The 17,760-nt window shown below is 62.7% G+C and overlaps 1 protein-coding gene across 2 annotated transcripts; it reads right to left on the bottom strand.

Moving 5' to 3' along the window:
- Positions 1 to 2,436: 2,436 nt before the first annotated feature.
- On the bottom strand, positions 2,437 to 17,541 carry INSRR (insulin receptor related receptor). 2 transcript variants are annotated; one of them, XM_030303133.1, is made up of 22 exons: positions 17,440 to 17,541; positions 13,857 to 14,408; positions 12,316 to 12,619; positions 12,080 to 12,222; positions 11,730 to 11,874; positions 10,850 to 11,064; positions 10,468 to 10,594; positions 8,842 to 9,080; positions 8,272 to 8,439; positions 7,989 to 8,184; positions 7,619 to 7,660; positions 7,328 to 7,548; positions 6,949 to 7,085; positions 6,703 to 6,865; positions 6,386 to 6,491; positions 5,721 to 5,773; positions 5,307 to 5,536; positions 4,704 to 4,814; positions 4,412 to 4,571; positions 3,993 to 4,122; positions 3,741 to 3,875; positions 2,437 to 3,527 (listed from the first exon to the last, which is right to left on the bottom strand). In XM_030303133.1, the coding sequence occupies exons 1-22, from the start codon at positions 17,522 to 17,524 to the stop codon at positions 3,287 to 3,289; spliced, it is 3,903 nt and encodes a 1,300-aa protein (XP_030158993.1). In that variant the 5' UTR covers positions 17,525 to 17,541; the 3' UTR covers positions 2,437 to 3,286. The 2 variants fall into 2 exon arrangements, with proteins under 2 accessions (XP_030158993.1, XP_030158992.1); XM_030303132.1 differs by lacking the exon at positions 17,440 to 17,541 and having other exon boundaries at positions 13,857 to 14,553.
- Positions 17,542 to 17,760: the final 219 nt, after the last annotated feature.

Raw genomic sequence — 17,760 nt, 5'->3', positions numbered from 1 at the left:
TTCAGCCCTTGGCCTTCCTTCATAGGGGGCTCTCCCTTAGGTGAGGCTGCTTCCAAGAGAGGCCACCGTGCTCCCACACTCCCCCCCAGCCTCGCCTTCCCCCTTCCTGCGTCGGGGGTGAGGCTGGCCGCACCCCTCCCCAGCTCCCCGTCTTCTCGCCTGAGATGCATCATCTTTTATGCACACGCTCTCCTGCCTCTGCCCCCCCCAGGGAGGAAGACGCCCTGTCTCAGTTTCTTGAGAGTCTTTCTTCATGGTCTCGGGATTTCTCCCCCACGGCTGCCTAGTCTTCTGTGTATCCTTCATCCGCCCCCTCTCCCTGCACCTCTGCCCACTTCCCCCCTGCTCTAGTTCTGCACGAGCATGTCTGGCAGTGACCAAGCAGAAAGTCCCCCCGTTGTTGCTTGCAAGTGTAGGGTGGGGGGGGAGGGCTAGACCTACAGAGAGCAAAGGGCAGGGTAGGGGAGAGGCCTTGGGGTGGCCTCTCAGCGTCCATGGCGTGTGGAGAGGGGTGCTGAGCTCCTGTCTCCCTGTCTGTCTGTGTCTCTGCTCCTACCGCCTCCCCAGCACCCATGCTTTCCCATCCCGGCACCGAGAAGGCCCGGGTGGTTCAGAGCTGCAGCTGCTGGGGTGTTGGTGGGGAGAGAGGCCCCTGAACGAGCCCCTTTTTCTGTCCTAGGATTTCAGCCAGCCTCCTTGTCCCTGGACGGCCTCCCTTCTGCCCATCCCCACACTTGCTTCTTACCAGCGCCTTCCTCCCCTCTCTCCCAGGCTGTGGTGGGAGCAACGAAGGCAGAGAGAATGACTCCTGGCCTGCTCCGTCCAAGAAGCCAAAGTGTTCAGGTGTCCTGCCTTCCCAGGAACCGAATGAGGGGACATCTCAGCTGGGGCTGCAATATCTACCATGGGGCAAGATTCGGGGCACGGGCTGTATACCTCCTGGCTTTGGAGAAGAGCAAATACTCCTGAGTCGGGGCGATCCAATATCTAGGCCGCACTCAGAACCCAGGTCCCACGGCCCCTCAGGCCTCCTTTCCACAGCAAGGACACTAGAACTCTTAGCCTTGCAGCCCCTTTGAGACCCCTACTTCTGTCAGGCATCAGGAGTAGCTGAGGACTTGATCGCAAGCTCCTGACCGTGCTCCCAGGGGCCTGCCAAGAGCCTCCCTCTGACCGTGCTCCCAGGGGCTCACCAAGAGCCAGCACCTGCTCATCTTTGGAAGTCGAGCACAGGCAGGGTTTTCCTGAAGCCCTCTTTGCTTCAGCTTTCTAGCCCTTCCTTATGCCCCTCCACGTCCAGATGGCCAGCACTTCCGGGACAGGTGACATCCAGCACTGTGCAGGTTAGGGGTGCGGGCGGTGGGGGAAAGCTTGACCCCACTGCCGCCGTCCAGGCCCGTGCAAGCGCCGATGTGGCTGTGTGCCCTGCGTAGGTGTGTGGGTCTCCCCTGGGGCCCCTGTGTGGCGTGCCCACCCCCCCCCTTCTAGTCAGCGGGAGGCTGGTCAGAGACCAGGAACCCAGAGAACAACCTCCGGGGGTTCCATTCTCCGTAAACTGTAGTTCCACCAGCAACCATTAGGGGCCACTGTTGCATCAGCTACCATTGACAGGCAGGGGCAGGGCAGGGGTCCGGCGGGACAGGTGGTCCCGGCTGCCCACACTGCCCCTGCCAGCGGAGTGTAAGTGAGCTGTAACTGCTGTGACGGAGATGGTCTCACACAGACTCGTGCCCACTCCACTCAGGCCTTAAGGAGCTGTGGTTTGCAGGGCACGAGGGCGCCAAGCAAGCTCAGAAGCGCAAACGTCCCCAGACTCTGGGTCCGTGGCAGCGCGGGAGCCATGGCCCCGAGCCCAGGGTGCGGGAGACGCTGGTACAGGATGCTAAAATGTCCTGAGCCGTGACCAGCCCCCTCTGCCTCCATCGTCTTCACCAAGGCTTTAAGTCGTTTATCTGCAGCTCTTCCTGGCATAAGAGCCTGGAAATGGACTCCCCTGTGTTCCTTCAACACGCCTGCAGGGCATCTCTGCTTGTGGGTAATCTAAGGGAGCCAGACACACAGACTCTGCTCGCGGTCCCCGCCCTGGCTGGGGGGCGGGGGGAGGGGGGCGTCCAGCACGGACCGGTCATCAGGGCCCCTCCCCCACCCCTGCATCTGTCCTCCGATGCCCGGGAGACGTCTGCCCGGAGGAAGCAGCGAGGGATGACCTAAAGATGAGGTGTGGGGGACGGTTGGTGAGGCTGGGAGCCCAGAGACAAAGCTTCCTTGCCAGGCTTAGCCACCTCTGGCTGCCCGAGCGGCGGACACGGCCATGACAACCCGGGCTGTTAGGTCCTCGTGGAGGTGGTGTTTGACAGCCCAGTATTTATCCTGTATCGCGGCCTCAGGGTCACCGTGTCAAGCCCCCAAGAAGGGAAGGAGGAAGTTCAGCCAGTGTTAAGACCACATAGATGGAGAGATAATGGGCTCTCCGGGGACCAGGGCACAAACAGACCTCAGCATTTATTGTGCCTCCTTCAGTCTTCCCCTGAGAGGCCGGGGGTTGGGGGGCAGGAGTGAGGGCAGGGAGGAAGCAAGCCTTGAAGGATCAAAGCCTTAATCATCCTAGGGCAGGGGGGAGGTTGAGGGGAAGGGGCTGGGAGAAGGGGTGAATCTGCACCAAGGGATGCCCCTGGGGAGGAGGGCGGAGGAGCACCAAACTTGGGGGGTCCTGGGTGTGGCGAAGGAGGGGAGGAAGTGAGGGCAGGCTACAGGCTAGGAACCTGCTCACCCAGGTCTCTGGGTTCTCCCCACGCCCCCTGGTGCGTGGGGACGAGGGGAGGAGGGGGAACGTGGGGCTGAGAAGGGCATTGTACAGACATCCCATCCCCCACCTCCACACGGGGACAGAGAGGGCTCCCGGCCTCATGCGGGTGCTCCTCTGGTTTTGAGTGTGTTGATGGTCCCAGAGGTCCACAGGACACCCAAAGCTGAGGCTGGGGGTCTCCGGACCCCACCTTCTGGGTGGGTGGGCCCCTCTCCCCAGGCTGGACTTCTTGTCCACTCTTCCTGCCGCGACCTTGCTGAGCTTCTCGTGGAGAAACTCAGACTCCTACGGGGAGTCTGCTCTGCCCCCTCTGCCCCCACCCAATCCTCCCTCTCCTGCTCCCTGGCCCAGCCTGGGCCGCCCCCATGACCCTTCTGAGCATGGGGTGGGGTGTGAATGTCTGCACACCTCAGGGCCTCAAAGGTCAGGACCCTTCCTCTCTGCCCGTGGGAGGCCCGTCACCCAGAGAATAGGGTGGCCTCAGTGCCCCGGGCCCCCATTTTGGGGGCTGCAGTCTGAGGGAGCCCCTTCTGGTGTCGGTAGGGAGTCGGGCTCGGCCACGGGCAGTGGGGACACCCGGGCGCCCCGGCACTCTGGGCTGTAGTAGAAGGAAAAGAGGCGGAAGGAGGGCCGCAGCTCCCCCCGAATGCTGTCCAGGATGTGGGTGAAGGTGGGCCGCAGGCGTGGGTTCTGCTGCCAGCAGCGGCTCATCAGCTCCTGCCTGGGGAGGGGGGCAGCGTGAGAGGGCCAGCTGGTGCAAGGGGGGCGTGGGGGACTACATCGGGAGGGCCACGGGGCGGCGGAAATGGGGTCGTAGTGGGGACTCAGAATGGGAAGGCTCAGAGCGGGGCACCGGTGCACCTACAGCATCAGAGGAGGCGGGGCCACCGTCGCGGGGGCGGGGCAGGGCAGATGGCAGGCAGGGGGCACTCACAGCCGAAGGGGACAGCTCTCCAGCTCCTCCAGCACCCCACCATCCATGACAAACTTGAGCACCTGCTCGTTGGACAAGCCCTGGTAGGGCTGTTCAGCCAGAGTCGCGATCTCCCAGAGCACCACACCGAAGGACCTGGAGGGCACGCACGAGGGCCTGAGCGCAGCACCTTGCACGCCGCGCAGTGCACCTGGGCCCCTCCCCAGCCCCACCTGCACACCCCCTGAGCCCTCTGCTCCAGCCAGGCCCCACCAGACGTCCGAGTGGGTGGTGAAGATTCCGTCTTTGAGGGACTCGGGGGCCATCCAGCGCACGGGCAGCAGCCCCTTCCCACCCTTGCGGTAATAGTCTGTCTCGTACACGTCTCGGGTCATCCCGAAGTCTGCAAAGTGAGGGTGGACAGGTGTGGGGTCACGGAAGGCCACACCAGCCCCGGCCCCAGCCCTCTCCCCCTGCACAGCCCCCAAGAATCCTGGAATGCGGCGGCTCAAAGGACCTCAGAGATCATCCCACGCCAACCACCCCCTGGCCTTGGACGAGAAGCCTGAGATCCAGGGTGGGGGGAGTGGCTGTTAGGGGCAGAGCTGGGGGCCAGGTCTGGATCTCCTAGTCTAGCTCAGGGAGGGTCACTCTACTCCTCAGGCCGCCCCTACCCACTGCACCCTGCGTACCCCCGATCTTGACGGTGAAGTCCTGGGACACCATGCAGTTTCGGGCCGCCAGGTCTCGGTGCACGAACTTGTTGGCGGCAAGGTAGGCCATGCCATCTGCAATCTCACCAGCCATCTGGATCATGTCTCCCAGTGCTGGCCGCGGGAGCCCAGGGTTGTTCTAGAGCCAAGACAGGGGGCTGGTGAAGAAGGAACCCGGAGGTTGGACTCCTGCCCAAGGATTCCCCCACAACTGTGTCCAAGTCAGTTCTAACTCTCCAGCCCCTTGGCCCAGGGTCTTTCTGGTCCCCACCTCTGCCTCAGGCCGCAAAGATCGAAGATGGCTCTTGAGGTCCCCACGGGTCATTAACTCCATGATGACCAGAGTTGGCTGGCCCTGAGACACCACGCCCAGGAGACGTACCTGGGACGGACAAAGAGCCTGGTTGCAGGTCCCCTCTCCTTGACCCACCTGGCCAAAGTACTGACCTGCTGTGACCACAACCTGACCCAGACACCAACCCTGACCCTAAACCCAACCATGACCACAGCCCTAATCCTGACCTAACAATGACCTTGACTCTAACCCACGAACTCGATCATAACTATCATTCCAATCTTCACGATTCACCCAACTCTGACCTTGGTCCCAATCATGACCCTAATGACACTGACTATTGACCCCCAACCATGACTGATCCCAGCCCCAGCCATGATTGTGTCATGGTCTTCCCATGATCCGGTTTTGAGCCCAGCCCTAACCATGACCTTTACCTCAATTAGGATCTTCGCCACAGTCCCAACCCTGACCTTAATGGTGTCCTGACCTCATCCTTGACCCTCCCTATCCGTCTTACCATATGACTTTCAGCCCAATTACGACCCTACCCTGGCATTGTCCCTGATCCTCCCTTACCACGTGGTGACACTTGAATGCCTTCATGACAGAGGCTTCCTTGAGGAACTCAATGCGTTCTCGTGGGCTGGCCAGCTCGTTCACCGTCTTCAGGGCCACGGGTGTGGACTCCTCTCCAGCCTCAAGTCCTTGTGCCAGTCCCTCGTATACCATCCCAAAGGAGCCCTGGCCCAGTTCCCGGATTATGGAGATCTGCTCCCGAGGCACCTCCCATTCATCAGGGATGTACACTGAGGGGAGGTGGGGGTCACGAGGCAAGAACACTGCTCTCTGCCACACCCCGCCCACCCCTCTCCTCTCTGAAAGGGCTCGGCTCCCAAGGCTGCTTTCTCTAAGAAGGTCTCCTGGAAGTGTGGCTGTCCTCCCCTCCTGTCTCCCTTTCCCACACACCTGTCCACCCACTCCCAGACCTACTATTAGAGGCGCTGAAGTACTCCGGATTCACGGAGGCATACAGGGTGCTGTTTCTGCAAAGGGAGGTGAGGGGGTCAGGCTGGAAGTGTCCCCAGGGAGGAAGGAGCAATGTCAGAGGACAAAGAGGAGGGAAGTTACTGACCACACCCCCATCCCTGATCAAGGGCGACCTTGGGGATCCCTACGCACTTTCCAAGTCCCGGCATCTGGGCTGTGACAGGCTGGGAATGGGGAGTAGAGCGGCTCCTGCCTACTCTGGTGACCCTGTGACCCTTAGAGTCCAGGCAAGCAAAATCCTGCCTCCATTGCCCTCTTGTGTTCAGCCCCAGGGGCATCTGGCAACTGTTCCAGGGCACATGGTCAGGTCTCCTGTCTCTTCCCCTGCAGGCTGAGAACGTGGTGGGCAAGAGTCCCCGTGTGCCCAGACCGGGGAGTCCCAGGAGGTGGGACTTTCACTGGTAAGGTTGGGAAATTCACCAGTACACTGAGGCCAGCGGTCACCCCCCTGAAATGTGTGTCTCCTCCATGCTGCCCTCAGGGGATGAGTTAGGGCTCTAGGAAGTCCTCTACTGTCTCATCTACCATGCTCTGACTGCACACTGACTTTGTGACGAGGGCTCAGGGAGAGAGGGGGGATGGGAAACGGTACGACTGGTCATCATCACCTCTTCCTGCCGTAGAAGAAACCGAGGGCAGCGAGAATGACAAGCAGCATGAGCCCCACGGGGGTGACGGTGAGGAGGACATGCAGCCCCCCGGAGTCTTCCTCCTCTGGTGGTCAGAGGGCAGCAGATGGCAGGGTCAAAGATGGAGAAGTCAGAGCACAGGGGACGCTTCTCCTTTCACGATGGGCAACGGGAGCAGGGGGAGGAACGCGGTGGAGTGGCTGTGACTTCCACAACCGGAGATGTGGCAGGGGCGGGGGGCGGGGGACCCAGGCAGGGCTGCTGGGAGTACAGTCTGGGGCAGAGGCTATGCCAACCTGGGCCAGGGATGTAGAAAGCGATACTCTCTGTCCAGGATCCGTTGCCAGCCAGTGAGGTTGCCCGAACTCTGGCAGAGTAGTTTCCAGGGGGCAGAAGGGCCAGGTGGACCCCCCCAGACTTGGCATACCGCAGGCGGGACACACACAGCACTGTGGCCTCCTGAGGACAACACAGAACGGCTGTCTGGGAAGAGGATGGAGGCAAAAACTGGGGCCGGGTGGGGGGTCCCCTGGGGCACCTACCTCTCCCAAGCGGCGGTACTTGATTTCGTACTTGAGGATGAGTCCGTTGGGGTCCGGGGGTTCAAGCCAGCGCAGGAGGACACTGCTTTTGCCGGCTGCCTCCCAGGCCACCTTCCCTGGGATGCCATCCGCTTCTCCTGTGGGAGAGGGCAGCAGGCAGTCCGGCCCAAGTACTTCCTTTCAACTTCACGTTCAGACTCAAGGGGGCCCCCCTGGGAGGTTTCAGGAAGCTCTAGGATATGCGGACTTGGGGACTAGGAAGGGTGAGCAGGCAGGGGCCCTGGTTACCCGGAGGTCGAACTCGCTAGTCGGCGCACTAATTGGGTAGAGTCCTTGGGGTCGGTGTGGGGGGTGGGTAGAGGTGTCGGGGGTCACCTACTGTGCGGCATGGTGCGCGCAAAGACGAAGGTGGCGGCGCTGCAGCCCACGGTGTGCGCCGCGTGGTTGCAGGCGTGGATGTCGATCCGATATTCCGTGAAGTGGCGAAGGCCACTCAGCACTGCTCGCTCCCGGGGCACTTTGTCCTCCTGGATCTCGAAATCCGAGCTGTTCCCCCCAAGCCGGAGGGCCCCGGCTGCCCGGCGGTGCCTCCCTGAGTCTCTGGGGAGTGCGCGAGTCAGAACCACGGCAGCGGCCCGGGACCCCCGCCCCTCAGTCCCGCCCCGCTCACCTGTGAGGGCTCTTATTGATGGACGTCACCTTCCAGGGGGATCTGGGGAGACCAGGGAGGGCGGGGTCGGCCCGGGTCGGCCCGGGGTCAGCCCCGCCCGCAGAGCGGCCCCACCCAGGCCCCTCCCCCTCCAGCCAGACCCGCCCCCGCGGCCCCGCCCACACCCCATCCAGTCAGACCCGCCCCCTCCGTGGCCCCGCCCCCACACCTCCAGCCAGACCCACCCCCACGGCCCCGCCCACACCCCTGCAGCCACACCCGCCCCTCCGCGGCCCCGCCCACACCCCTCCAGCCAAACCCGCCCCTCCGCGGCCTGGCCCTTCAGGCCCTCGGGGTGTGTGTGTGGGGGGGGTGGCGCGTCTCGCCGCACTTGGGGATTGTGATGGCGTTGTGCAGAAAGTTTTCGAACTTCTTCTGGAACGAGGCCTCTTGCGCCTCCAGCGGCGGCAGGACCTGCCCCGGAGGTGGGTGCTGGCAAGGGCAGCAGCCGGGCTCCGTCTCCGCTTGGAGTTCCGCGTCCTCGCGGTCGAATCGCGGGTCGCTGTTGCTGGTGGGCAGCCGCAAGCCTGGCGCGACGCAGGGAAAGGCAGTTAGACGCACGGCGCCCCGGCCCGCGTCCCAACCCCTCCGGCCCGCGCCGCTGCCCTGCGCACCGCGGTGGCAGTAGTCGTTCAGGTAGAGGTCGCCGTCCTCCGCCAGACGCTGCCACAGCACCAGGTAGTAGGTGATGTTCCCGTTGCGCTGAGTCGGTGGCTTCCAGCGCACCAGCAGGTGGGACGAGGAATTGGACGTGGAGATGACATCCTGGGGCACCGTGGGCGCTGGGGACGTAAGTAGGGTACAGCTGAGGGGCCGCGGATCCCCCTTTCAAATACTGTCTGGTAAGGGGCCCCTCTCTGGGGTCCAAGCCCCTCTCTTTCTCCCAAGGAATCAGTGACCCGCAAACTCCCTTTCCTGGCACTCAGAATCCAGGCCCCCCCCCCCCCGTCCCTCGAAGGCCTTTGAACTGGCTCAAATGTTCCCCCTGCGCTCTCTCCCACCCACAGCCTCCCTAGGACCCAGACGGATGCCCCCTATTCTTTCTAGGACTCTAACATCTGGCTTCCCAGTCTCTAGGGGCCAGGTGTTCAGCGACCCAGCTTCTCTATGTCTGGTGCCTGGGTTCCCTCATTCTCCTTCCGACTCAGGCACCTCGCTCCCACCCCCTTGGAAGTCCAGCCTACCCGCAGGCAGGGTTCGGAGGTAGACGATGGGGCTCTGGGCTCCTTGGTGGGGGCTGTCCTCAGCAGTGGTCAGTGTGATGGCCCGCACAAACACTGCGTACTGGGTCCAGGGCTTGAGGGGGGCTAGAGTCACCCCTGGCTCCTGGGTGCGGCTTAAGGGCAGCTCCACATCCAGCAGGTTCCAGCTCTGGGTCCCACAGGCATCTGGACCTATGTGCTCCGTGGCGTTCTGGAAGGGGCTGAACATCCCGACCCCCGGAACTGAGGGGTGGCTCAGCCCCACCCCAGTTTTTAGCACCCCCTCCTCTCTGAACCACCTGAAGACTGTCGTTACCATTCTTCCAGTAGGCGTGAAGGCACCCTGCTCTTTGGGGGCACTCACTGAGTGGGTCTGCTCAGAGCCGGGATTGGGCCAGGAGTCACAGCCTGTCTCTGAGTGAGCACAGCCGCAAGGCAGTGATGGTAGGGGGGCTTCGTGAAGGACTTCTAAGATTCTCTGTCTTTTGAGCCCAGAGGCAGCTGGGTACAGTTGTGTAGATTGTGAACTGCACAAGCCAGGCAGGGGGTGCCAGGTACATTGCAGCCCATGTTAGTGCTCCCCAAAGTGTGGTCTATGGATCAGAAGATTCAGCATTATCTGGGAGCCTGTTAGAAATGCAGATTCATGGGCCCTACCCAGGACTAAGTGAATCAGAACTTGTGTGTGTGTGCGCGCGCGTGCGCGCGCGCGCGTGGGGGGGGGTAGAGCCCAGGAATCTGTATTTACCAGTCTTCAGCTCCCCATGCTAGAGACCTTCACCTACCACTGAGACAGGCCACCCACCATTGACTCCCCACCCCCTTCCCCCCAGCCAGGTCCTGTGCTAGTGGGAAGGTTAAGGCCTCTCGATTTTAGTTCCCAAGAAGGACTTCCGAGCGAGGTGGTTCCCATCCTCTGTCTCCCTCCCATAGACGGGAGTTCTCCTCACTGCTGCCCTCCCAGACTGCCCTCCCAGACCCACCCCTCTCTTCTAAGAATTTTAGTTTTGATTCCTAGCCATGCTTTTGGAGAAATCCTTCCTGTGGTCTAACCACTGGCCCTCCTGCGCTGGTCAGTACACTCTCTCGGAGGAAAAGAGCAGCCTGTCCTTGGCTGTCCCTGCTCCCTCCCTTCCTCTGGCTTTAATGAAATGCTGGCAAAGCTACGCATAAAACTGGCCAAATTAGTGGGTACTCCCCAAACCGCTGCTGGGGCAGGAGCATGTGGTCAGTACAGAACATTAGCATAGTGAATTGAAGTTTAATTATCCAAGCCTTTTCAGCGGGGCTCCTGTCCTGGTCTCTCGGAAGTCCTGACTTGTCCTCTCCAGTTCACTGGTGAGGTGAAACTGAGGCACGGAGGGATGAATAAAGTGAGGGGAGAGCCAGACGTGGGCACTGCAAGCGAGTGCGACGTGGGGGTCTTGGCCCCTGGGTTCTCTACAGCACACCCCCCCCCCCCCCCCCCGAAAGCGCTCTGCCCTCACCTGACCGCTTTCGCGAAGGAATCGGCCGCGTCCGGGCCTGGCCCCGCCCCGCGGTGGCTCTGGCCCCGCCCACTCCAGCGCGGGCCCCGCCCCTCGCCCCGGCCCCGCCCCCGGCACTCACGACTCCTTGTAGTACACGATGAAGCTGAGCAGGTCCCGAGCCTCCAGCGGCTCGTAGCGCTCCCAGCGCAGCAGGATGCTGTCCGCCTGCGTCACGTTGGACACGAAGCGCAGGGTGCGAGTCTGGCCTGGGCGGGGCGGGGGGGCCAACACCTGCTCTCAGCCGCGTTCGTCTCTGCCCGAGCCACCTACTTCCGAGCCCCCACCCTGACCCCGCGGCACCCCCTCCCCCCACGCGGCCTCCGAAGCGGACGTAACTAAGGGTCCCGGTCAAGCGCCCCCTGCCTCCCGGGTGCGCGTCTGGTGTGTTTCAGCGCGCGCGCGCGCGCGCCTGGGCTTTGCGCGGGGTCGTGTCTCCCCGGGGTTGGGGTGTCGGGCCTCACAGGCAGCGCGGTCTCCGTTGGTGCGGGGGTTGATCTCGGCCTTGTTTTGGCGTCCCCGCGTGCCGGTCACCTCCTCCAATCGGTAGATGTGCTCCAAGCAGAGGCGCGGGTTGAAGGCGAAGTAAATCTTGCCCACGGGAATGGCGAGCCCCGCAGCCACCCAGGACCCCAGCTGCTGTAGGTTCTGGTTGTCCAGCACGTACAGAGTGTAGTTCCTGGGGGAGGCCAGGGGACCTTGCTCTGCACGAGAGGTGGGGGCAAGGGGGGGAGGGGGGGTGCCTTATGGGTTCCTCCTGGAGGGGCTGTCCCTGCCGGGGGCACAGGGGAGAAGGGGCACTCAGCCTGGGGCTCTGCCTCTCCAGCTGCAGTGTGGGTACCCCTGGGGGGTCCGTGGCTGTTCCAGGGAGACATGAAAAACCGCTTGGTGGGACGGTAATTTAAAACATTCTCTGTACGTTGACAAATCCTGGCTACCTTACAGGTAGGCCTTGACTGGTCGGTGGTAGGGATGGGTTCAAACCCAGGCAGTCTTGCTGGGCAGCTGAGAGCATCAGATGACAATATTAGCCAACCTACGTGGAGTTTGGTGTCACTGTAATTTACATAGTACGTACTGTGTTCTAGGCACTGTTGTGTTTCATACATAACAATGTAAGTCGTATTCACAACAGCCCTAAGAAATAAGTAGTGTTCTCTTAACCCCATTTTACAGAGAAGAAAATTGAGGCCCAGGGAAGTTAAGTAACCTACCCGGTGTCACACAGATAGTCCGAGGCAGAGCTGGTTCCGGAGCCCATGCTCTTTGCCGCTGCTTTGGGAGGGTTAGGGACAAGGAGGTGTGACAGAGGGATCAGGTCAGAGGCTGTTTCTGACCCCTTACCCATCCACCATGGCGTCTCCCCGGATTAGTTTGAGGTTCTTGAAAAAGCCCAGGGACACGAGGGCGAAGGAGTGCTTGATTTTGAGGAAGCCGGTGATGGTCTCTATCAGCCCTAGGCTGTGCTGCAGCTCTAGCTCTAGGTTGTCTGGAAACGGGGAAGACAGGGCCAGAGCAGGGCGGGAGGTGACAGGTCTGCGTGGGGTGGGGGAGCAGGGCGCGTTGCTGGATGGGGGCACGAGGAGGGGGCCCCTCAGGACCGGGACCCGGGGTGGTGGACAGTGGTGCCTTAGCTGGGTCCCTGTAAGCGGGCACGGCCGGGAGGAGAGGTGTGGCCTGGGGAAGGTACTAACAGCCCTGGCGAAGATTGACGATGAGGCTCCCTTCCACGTGGGTGCAGCCCACCAGATCCTGTGCGGCCTGGATGGAGTCGATGGTCTTGGTGCCCACCTTGCACTCTTTGGGGCACAGCCCCTCACACTTGCGGCAGAATATGCTGGCAGGGGCAAGTGGAGGTTGCGGAATGAGCCCTGGACCAGCGTGGACCTCCTCACCGACCCGAGAGTGCCCCCCCACCCCCTACACTCACCTGCTGCCATTGCGCGTGAAGCCTGGAGGGCACTGGGCCAGGCAGCGGCCCTGGTGGATGCCGAAGGTGGAGGCGCGGCCGGGCACAGAGCGCAGGCGGGCACAGCGCTCCGCCGTGACGCAGCGCCAGGACTCGTGCTGGTAGGTGCCTGGGGGGCAGGCCCGGTGGCAGGCACCCTGGAAATAGAGGTGACGACAAGCGACGCAGGCACGCGGGTCTTCCGGCCGGCTGCAGCCCCCCAGGCATTCGACGTGGCAGCACTCACCCCCAGCGGTGCAGGCCAGCCCATGGGGACAGGGACACACTGTGGACAGAGGGCCGTGTCGGGTCTGGCCCCTGCCCCCTTGGTTCTGGTGCCACCCCTCCCCCTGGGATAACACTCTTCGTCCGCACCCAAATTCCTCCCATTCAGATGGCACGGGTTGCTGGCTCTCTTTTCCTCAGGTGGGTTCTGAGGACAAGGACCACGGTCCCTCTGTGTGGCTCCCCACCTCCCACGGCGCCTGGCCAGGGACATCAGAACTCAGGGCAGAGCTGTGACCTCGTCCACCACGGCTGCTTCTGCCCCGCCTACTGCCCTGTCTGGGCCTGGTGCTCAGATCATCACTGGGCCTGGTGCCAGGGGGAGCCTGCCAGCTTCTCCCGGGCACCGAGGCCCGGGGCCAGGGGGCCTGGGAGTGTGTGCGAGGTGGGGCCGCCACGGGCCGTTTCGCCCGTGCCCTGCCCACACCTCCTCCCCCCTCCCCAGCTCTCTGCCCTGGGCGGGAGGCGGCTCCAAGCAGCGGCGGGTGGGTCTGGGGCTGGGGGCCCAAGGCTTGTGAACCGTGCGTGGTGGCAGCTCGCTGTCTGTGGGAGCGGGGCGTGCGGGGGTCAGTCAGGGCGTGTTGACACTGTACACGAGAGAGGATGTGAAGCAGCCGTGTTTACAGCCAACACGGAGGCACCGGGGAGCCGGGGCCCGGCAGATACAGCGGGGATCTGGTTACTCTTCTGCCCCGAAGCAGAGGCTTTGGGCTGAGGGAGCTGACCTCCTTGTGGCCGGGGACCCCAGATCTGCTCCGAGCCTCTGAACGGTCCTCCTTTCCTCCCCCGTGAACTCCGCCTCCTCCCCCCATCATCCCTCCTTATTTCACTTCCTCGCTTCGCTCCACTCCCTTCCCTCCTTCCGTTTTTCTCTCCGTGCACCTGACTTGCTAGACTGGATCCCACCTGACAGCCTGCCTTGTGCCTCCCGCCCGTGCTGCAGCCACTTTTATCGGCACAGAGAACACCCGCCATGACCCAGGCACTGCCCTAAGCCTCATGGAATAGCTCACGTAAGCCACCTCGGTTACCTAACTGTTCCGAGCCTCAGTTTCCTCATCTGCAAACTGGGAATAACAAAGACGGCCTGCCTCACAGGACGGGTGAGAATGAAGGGGGTCCGTGCCGGCCGAGCGAGGACGCGCGCCGTCCTGTGGCCACCGGCCCGCCTGCCCCCACCCTTCCGGTGCCCCCCCCCCCCCCGCCGCCGCCCCGTCGTGTTCTGGGCCGGCGCCCACCTCGCTGGCAGTGGCTGGAGGTCCAGCATCTGTAGTCGGTGTGCCCGCCGAAGGTGGTCCTGGCGCAGGGCTCGCCGCTGGCGCCCAGCACCCCGGGACACACGTCGGCGCACTCCTCGCCCAGCTTGTTGCCCACGATGTGGTTGGCCCCGGGGGCCGGCTGCAGCAGGCCCCAGTCAATGGTGGACAGGTGGCAGAGCTCCTGGTTCTTCTCGACGCGCACGGCCCCCCGCAGCACGGCCCCCAGCGCCGGCAGCCCCACGTCCCGCAGGTGCGGCATCTCGTAGACGACCAGCGCATAGCCCAGGAAGAGGCGGGCCCCGCGGACCACCGCCAGGTTGGGGAAGAGGTCCCGCAGGCTCTCCAGGCCGTAGACACGGAAGAGGAGCAGGTAGTCCGTGACCTGCGTGAGGCGCGGGAAGCTGAGGCCGCGGAAGTCCTCGCCCGTGGCCGTGAACATGAGCAGGATCTGCAGGTGGCCCTCCACCACGCTGCAGTTCTCCAGCCGGCGCAGCTCTGCCACCTCCGAGCGGATATCCAGGCTGGGGCACACTGCGGGCACAGGCGGCAGGCAGTCGTCAGTGGGCTGAGCTCCCCGTCCCGCCCTGGGGGACCCTCTGGGAGCGGGACACGGCGTGGGAGCAGGGCTCCGCCGTGGCGGTGGGGCGGCCTCCTCCCTGGGCCTCACAGGCCTCATGGCGGCTTGAAGGACGGGCACCCCACGGGTCAACGTGGGCCAGAGTGAGCTCCTCCCTCCCCAACCTGCTTCATTCCTGCGGTGACAGTGACGGTGACGGTGAAGAGTCCTTCCCTCCACGACCCCCCCACCCCCGCCCCCAGAGCCTGTGGGCTCCACCTTTAAGTGACAGCACATCCAATGCTCAGTCACCGCCTCCACTGCTGGCACCGTGCCCTTCTCCTGGATTGACAGCGGTGGCCTCCCAGATGGCCCCCCACCTCCGTCCGCATCCCCTCCCGGTCTCTTCACTCTATAGCCAAAGGGATCGTCTCAAAACAACTGGGGTGACCTTCCTGCGCTGCTCACAACCCCCTGGTGGCCCGCATCTGATTAAAAGCTCAAGTCCTTACGGGGCTTGCAAGGCCTCTGCAGCCTCTCTGACTTCACCCCCTTTGCCTCTCTTCCTCAGCCGCACTGACTTTGTTTTGCTGGTTTTTCAAACAAGCCAGCCAAGCTTCTGCTCTGAGGTCTTTGCACATTCTGTTCCCTCTGGCTAGAGCGCTGTTCCCTGTACGCGGTCCTTCACCTTCTTTAAGTCTCTGCTCAGATGTCACCTCCTCAATGAGGACTTCTCTGACCATCCGTTTAAACACTCCCTACCCCCCTTCCTACTTAACTTTTCTCCTTACATCTTAACGTTGGCTAATGTCTGAGTTACTTATTTTGTTTACGGTAAGCTTCCGAAGGGCAGGGATCTTTGTGTAGTTCATTGCTGTATCCTTGGTGCTTGGCACAAAACTGGTGCTCAGCAAGTATGTGATGAATGAATGGATTCTGTGACTGGGACGCAAAGCCTCACACCTCCCGCCTCCCTCCCAGGCCTAAGGGAGCCGGATGTCTGGTCCCCGCACTGGTTTACTCTCGAAGGGACGTCCGTGGCTCCCCACTGCCGAAAGTTCAAGTGAAAATTCCTCGGCCTGATATCCAGGGGGCTGATAAACGGGTCCTCGCTAATGTCTCCAAGCCTCAGGAGGGTTCCCGGGCCTGGCCACACGCTCAGCTCTTGTCCTGCGAACCTCGGGTCGAGCCCGTCCGTCCCCGATCCTCTGACCTGAGTTAGTCACTTCCCCCCTCGGGCTGGCCAGTTCTGGCTCTAGCACCCACCGGAACACCTGGGGCCTCACCCCACAACTGTTGTCCACATTTTTGTCACCCCTCCAAGGACGGGATCTCCCGAGGGTGGCCCTTGTTAGTCGGCACCGAGTCCGCGGTGCTCGGCTCAGGGCTGCGTCCACCGGGCACTCAGGGGCCATGGTTTGAACTGGCGGACATCTGGTTCCCGGATCCACTCCTCCCCCGGGGACCGGGGTGTGCCTGGCTTCTTCAGACCCACTTTCCTTCCTCTCCCCAAGGGCACCTGAGACGGGCCCCCTGACTGGGCTGGCTGCCTGGCCCGTGCACTCTCATTTGCTCCAGAGGACACCGTCCGGGCTGGAGGATTCGAGTCTATTCTTCGGCTCGCCAGTCACACTTCCTGCCTGGCTCTCGGCAGCACCGCACCCCCACACGGACCCAGGCCCAGCTCCTGGTAGCGGGCAGGCAAGGTTGGCTCCCTGAGGCTTGCATCACACCTTCTCCCTGTTGTCATTAATGTTCCCTGTGCTTGGCTCTGCACAGCTGCTGTTGTGTGTGTGTGTGTGTGTGTGTGTGTGTGTGTGTGTTCACACGCACAAAAAGAGGGAGAGAATGAGAAAACACTTCTAGCCCCTCCAGGCAAAGGCCAATCAGGCTCTCCAAGGCGCCCACATGCCACTTCTCATCATGCCCCGGCCTCTCTAGGGCTCCCCTGATGGGAGTCATTTGGAAAAACAAATCTACGACCTTCACAGATTAACCCCTGCCTGCCTGCCCTCAGGACCTGGCCCTGCGCAGAGCTGTGCTGGGAAGAGGACATCTGGGTCCCCTGATCAAACAACCAAACACCACGCCCCACCCCCTCCCAGGGACGTGCTCCCCTCCTGACAACCGGGCTCGCGGCTGGCATCTGTGTGCCCTGTCCTGGCCCGGCAGTGGGGGAGGGGCTGTCCCTCGCCTGCAGTGCCTTCCCCACCAGCACTCTTCAGGGGACCCCCGACCCCAACCCTTTGCAGCTCCCCTCTGTCTCTGTAGGAAAGGGAGACTCTGACCTCCTCCTGGAAGCCTCCCATCTGAGGGCGCCACGGGGCCCCTCGGGGGGGGGGCACGGAGCAGTGGACCCGCCACCCCCAGCGGCCTCAGTCTGGAAGGGAACGGTGGGACTGGGGAAGGGCACGCTCTTAATCTTTCCCGCTTTTGAATCTCGCACATTCAGTGTCTTTTCCTCCCCTGCTAGGCTCCCCACACCCGCATGGGGCCTCTTGGTCTATGCGGTCCTCCCCTCCCCAACTCTGCACATAGGAAGGGTCTGGCCTGGGCCCAGTGGATTGGCCCTAAGTGTGGGGGACATGGGACAGGGCGCTGGGACAAGCGCTCTGGGCCCCAGTCCAGCTTTCCCTCTCAATTCTCTGAACCTCAAGTTTCCTGTCTGCACAATGGATTCATTACTTCATGGTGCCTAGTTCTCAGCTACCCATCCCTCCCTGCACCCGAGAAACGACCCCTGAGACTCTCCTCCTCATGCTGTTCTCTGGGAATGCACGATGGAGGAGATCTCTTCATCTCTCTGTTTCAAGGTCCTTCTCACATCGCAGGGGGCTGAGGGGGAAACACCGTTATGTGGGGGAACTAACTGCTCTTCCTGGTGGGAAGTCCTGAGAGCCGCCCCCGTCTTCATGCCCTGGGTAAACAGATGTTTGGCCTCCCAGCTGGCTGGGGGGTGTGGGAGGGGGGAGATGGGGCTCCAGGAGGCAGCGCTGGGGGACTCACCCTCTAGTGTGTCCAGGCCAAATCCCAAGGAGAGCTGGATCGCAAGCAGGCATGCGACCCCCGGGCACAGGCTGGGCGCTGCCATCGTCCCAGGCCCGCCTCGTGCCCACTCCTGGCTTCTGCAGCTGGCTCGGGGAGGAGCAGGGTCCGGCAGGCCCTAAGGGACACAGAGATGCAGGCTTCAGAGGGGAGGGGAGGGTGGGGGCCCGCGGGCGCGGGGGGTGGGGGGGAATCTCAGAGGGAAAAAGGGAATGAGAGCCACAGAGACACAAAGACAGTGCCAGGCAGCTGGAGACAGACTCGGTCTGAACCCAGAGACAG

Source organism: Lynx canadensis, chromosome F1 (assembly GCF_007474595.2).
Source record: "Lynx canadensis isolate LIC74 chromosome F1, mLynCan4.pri.v2, whole genome shotgun sequence".
Lineage (NCBI taxonomy): Eukaryota > Metazoa > Chordata > Mammalia > Carnivora > Felidae > Lynx > Lynx canadensis.
The sequence above is the reverse complement of the archived record's forward strand: the minus strand, read 5'-3'. Positions and strand labels throughout refer to the sequence as shown.

Coding starts and splice junctions, on each gene's coding strand:
- INSRR (XM_030303132.1), bottom strand. CDS start 14,553: ATGAGGCCTGTGAGGCCCAGGGAGGAGGCCGCCCCACCGCCACGGCGG. Junction 8,440..8,841: donor CCTCCGAACCCTGCCTGCGG/GTAGGCTGGACT, acceptor TTACGTCCCCAG/CGCCCACGGTGCCCCAGGAT. Junction 6,866..6,948: donor AGTACCGCCGCTTGGGAGAG/GTAGGTGCCCCA, acceptor TGTTGTCCTCAG/GAGGCCACAGTGCTGTGTGT.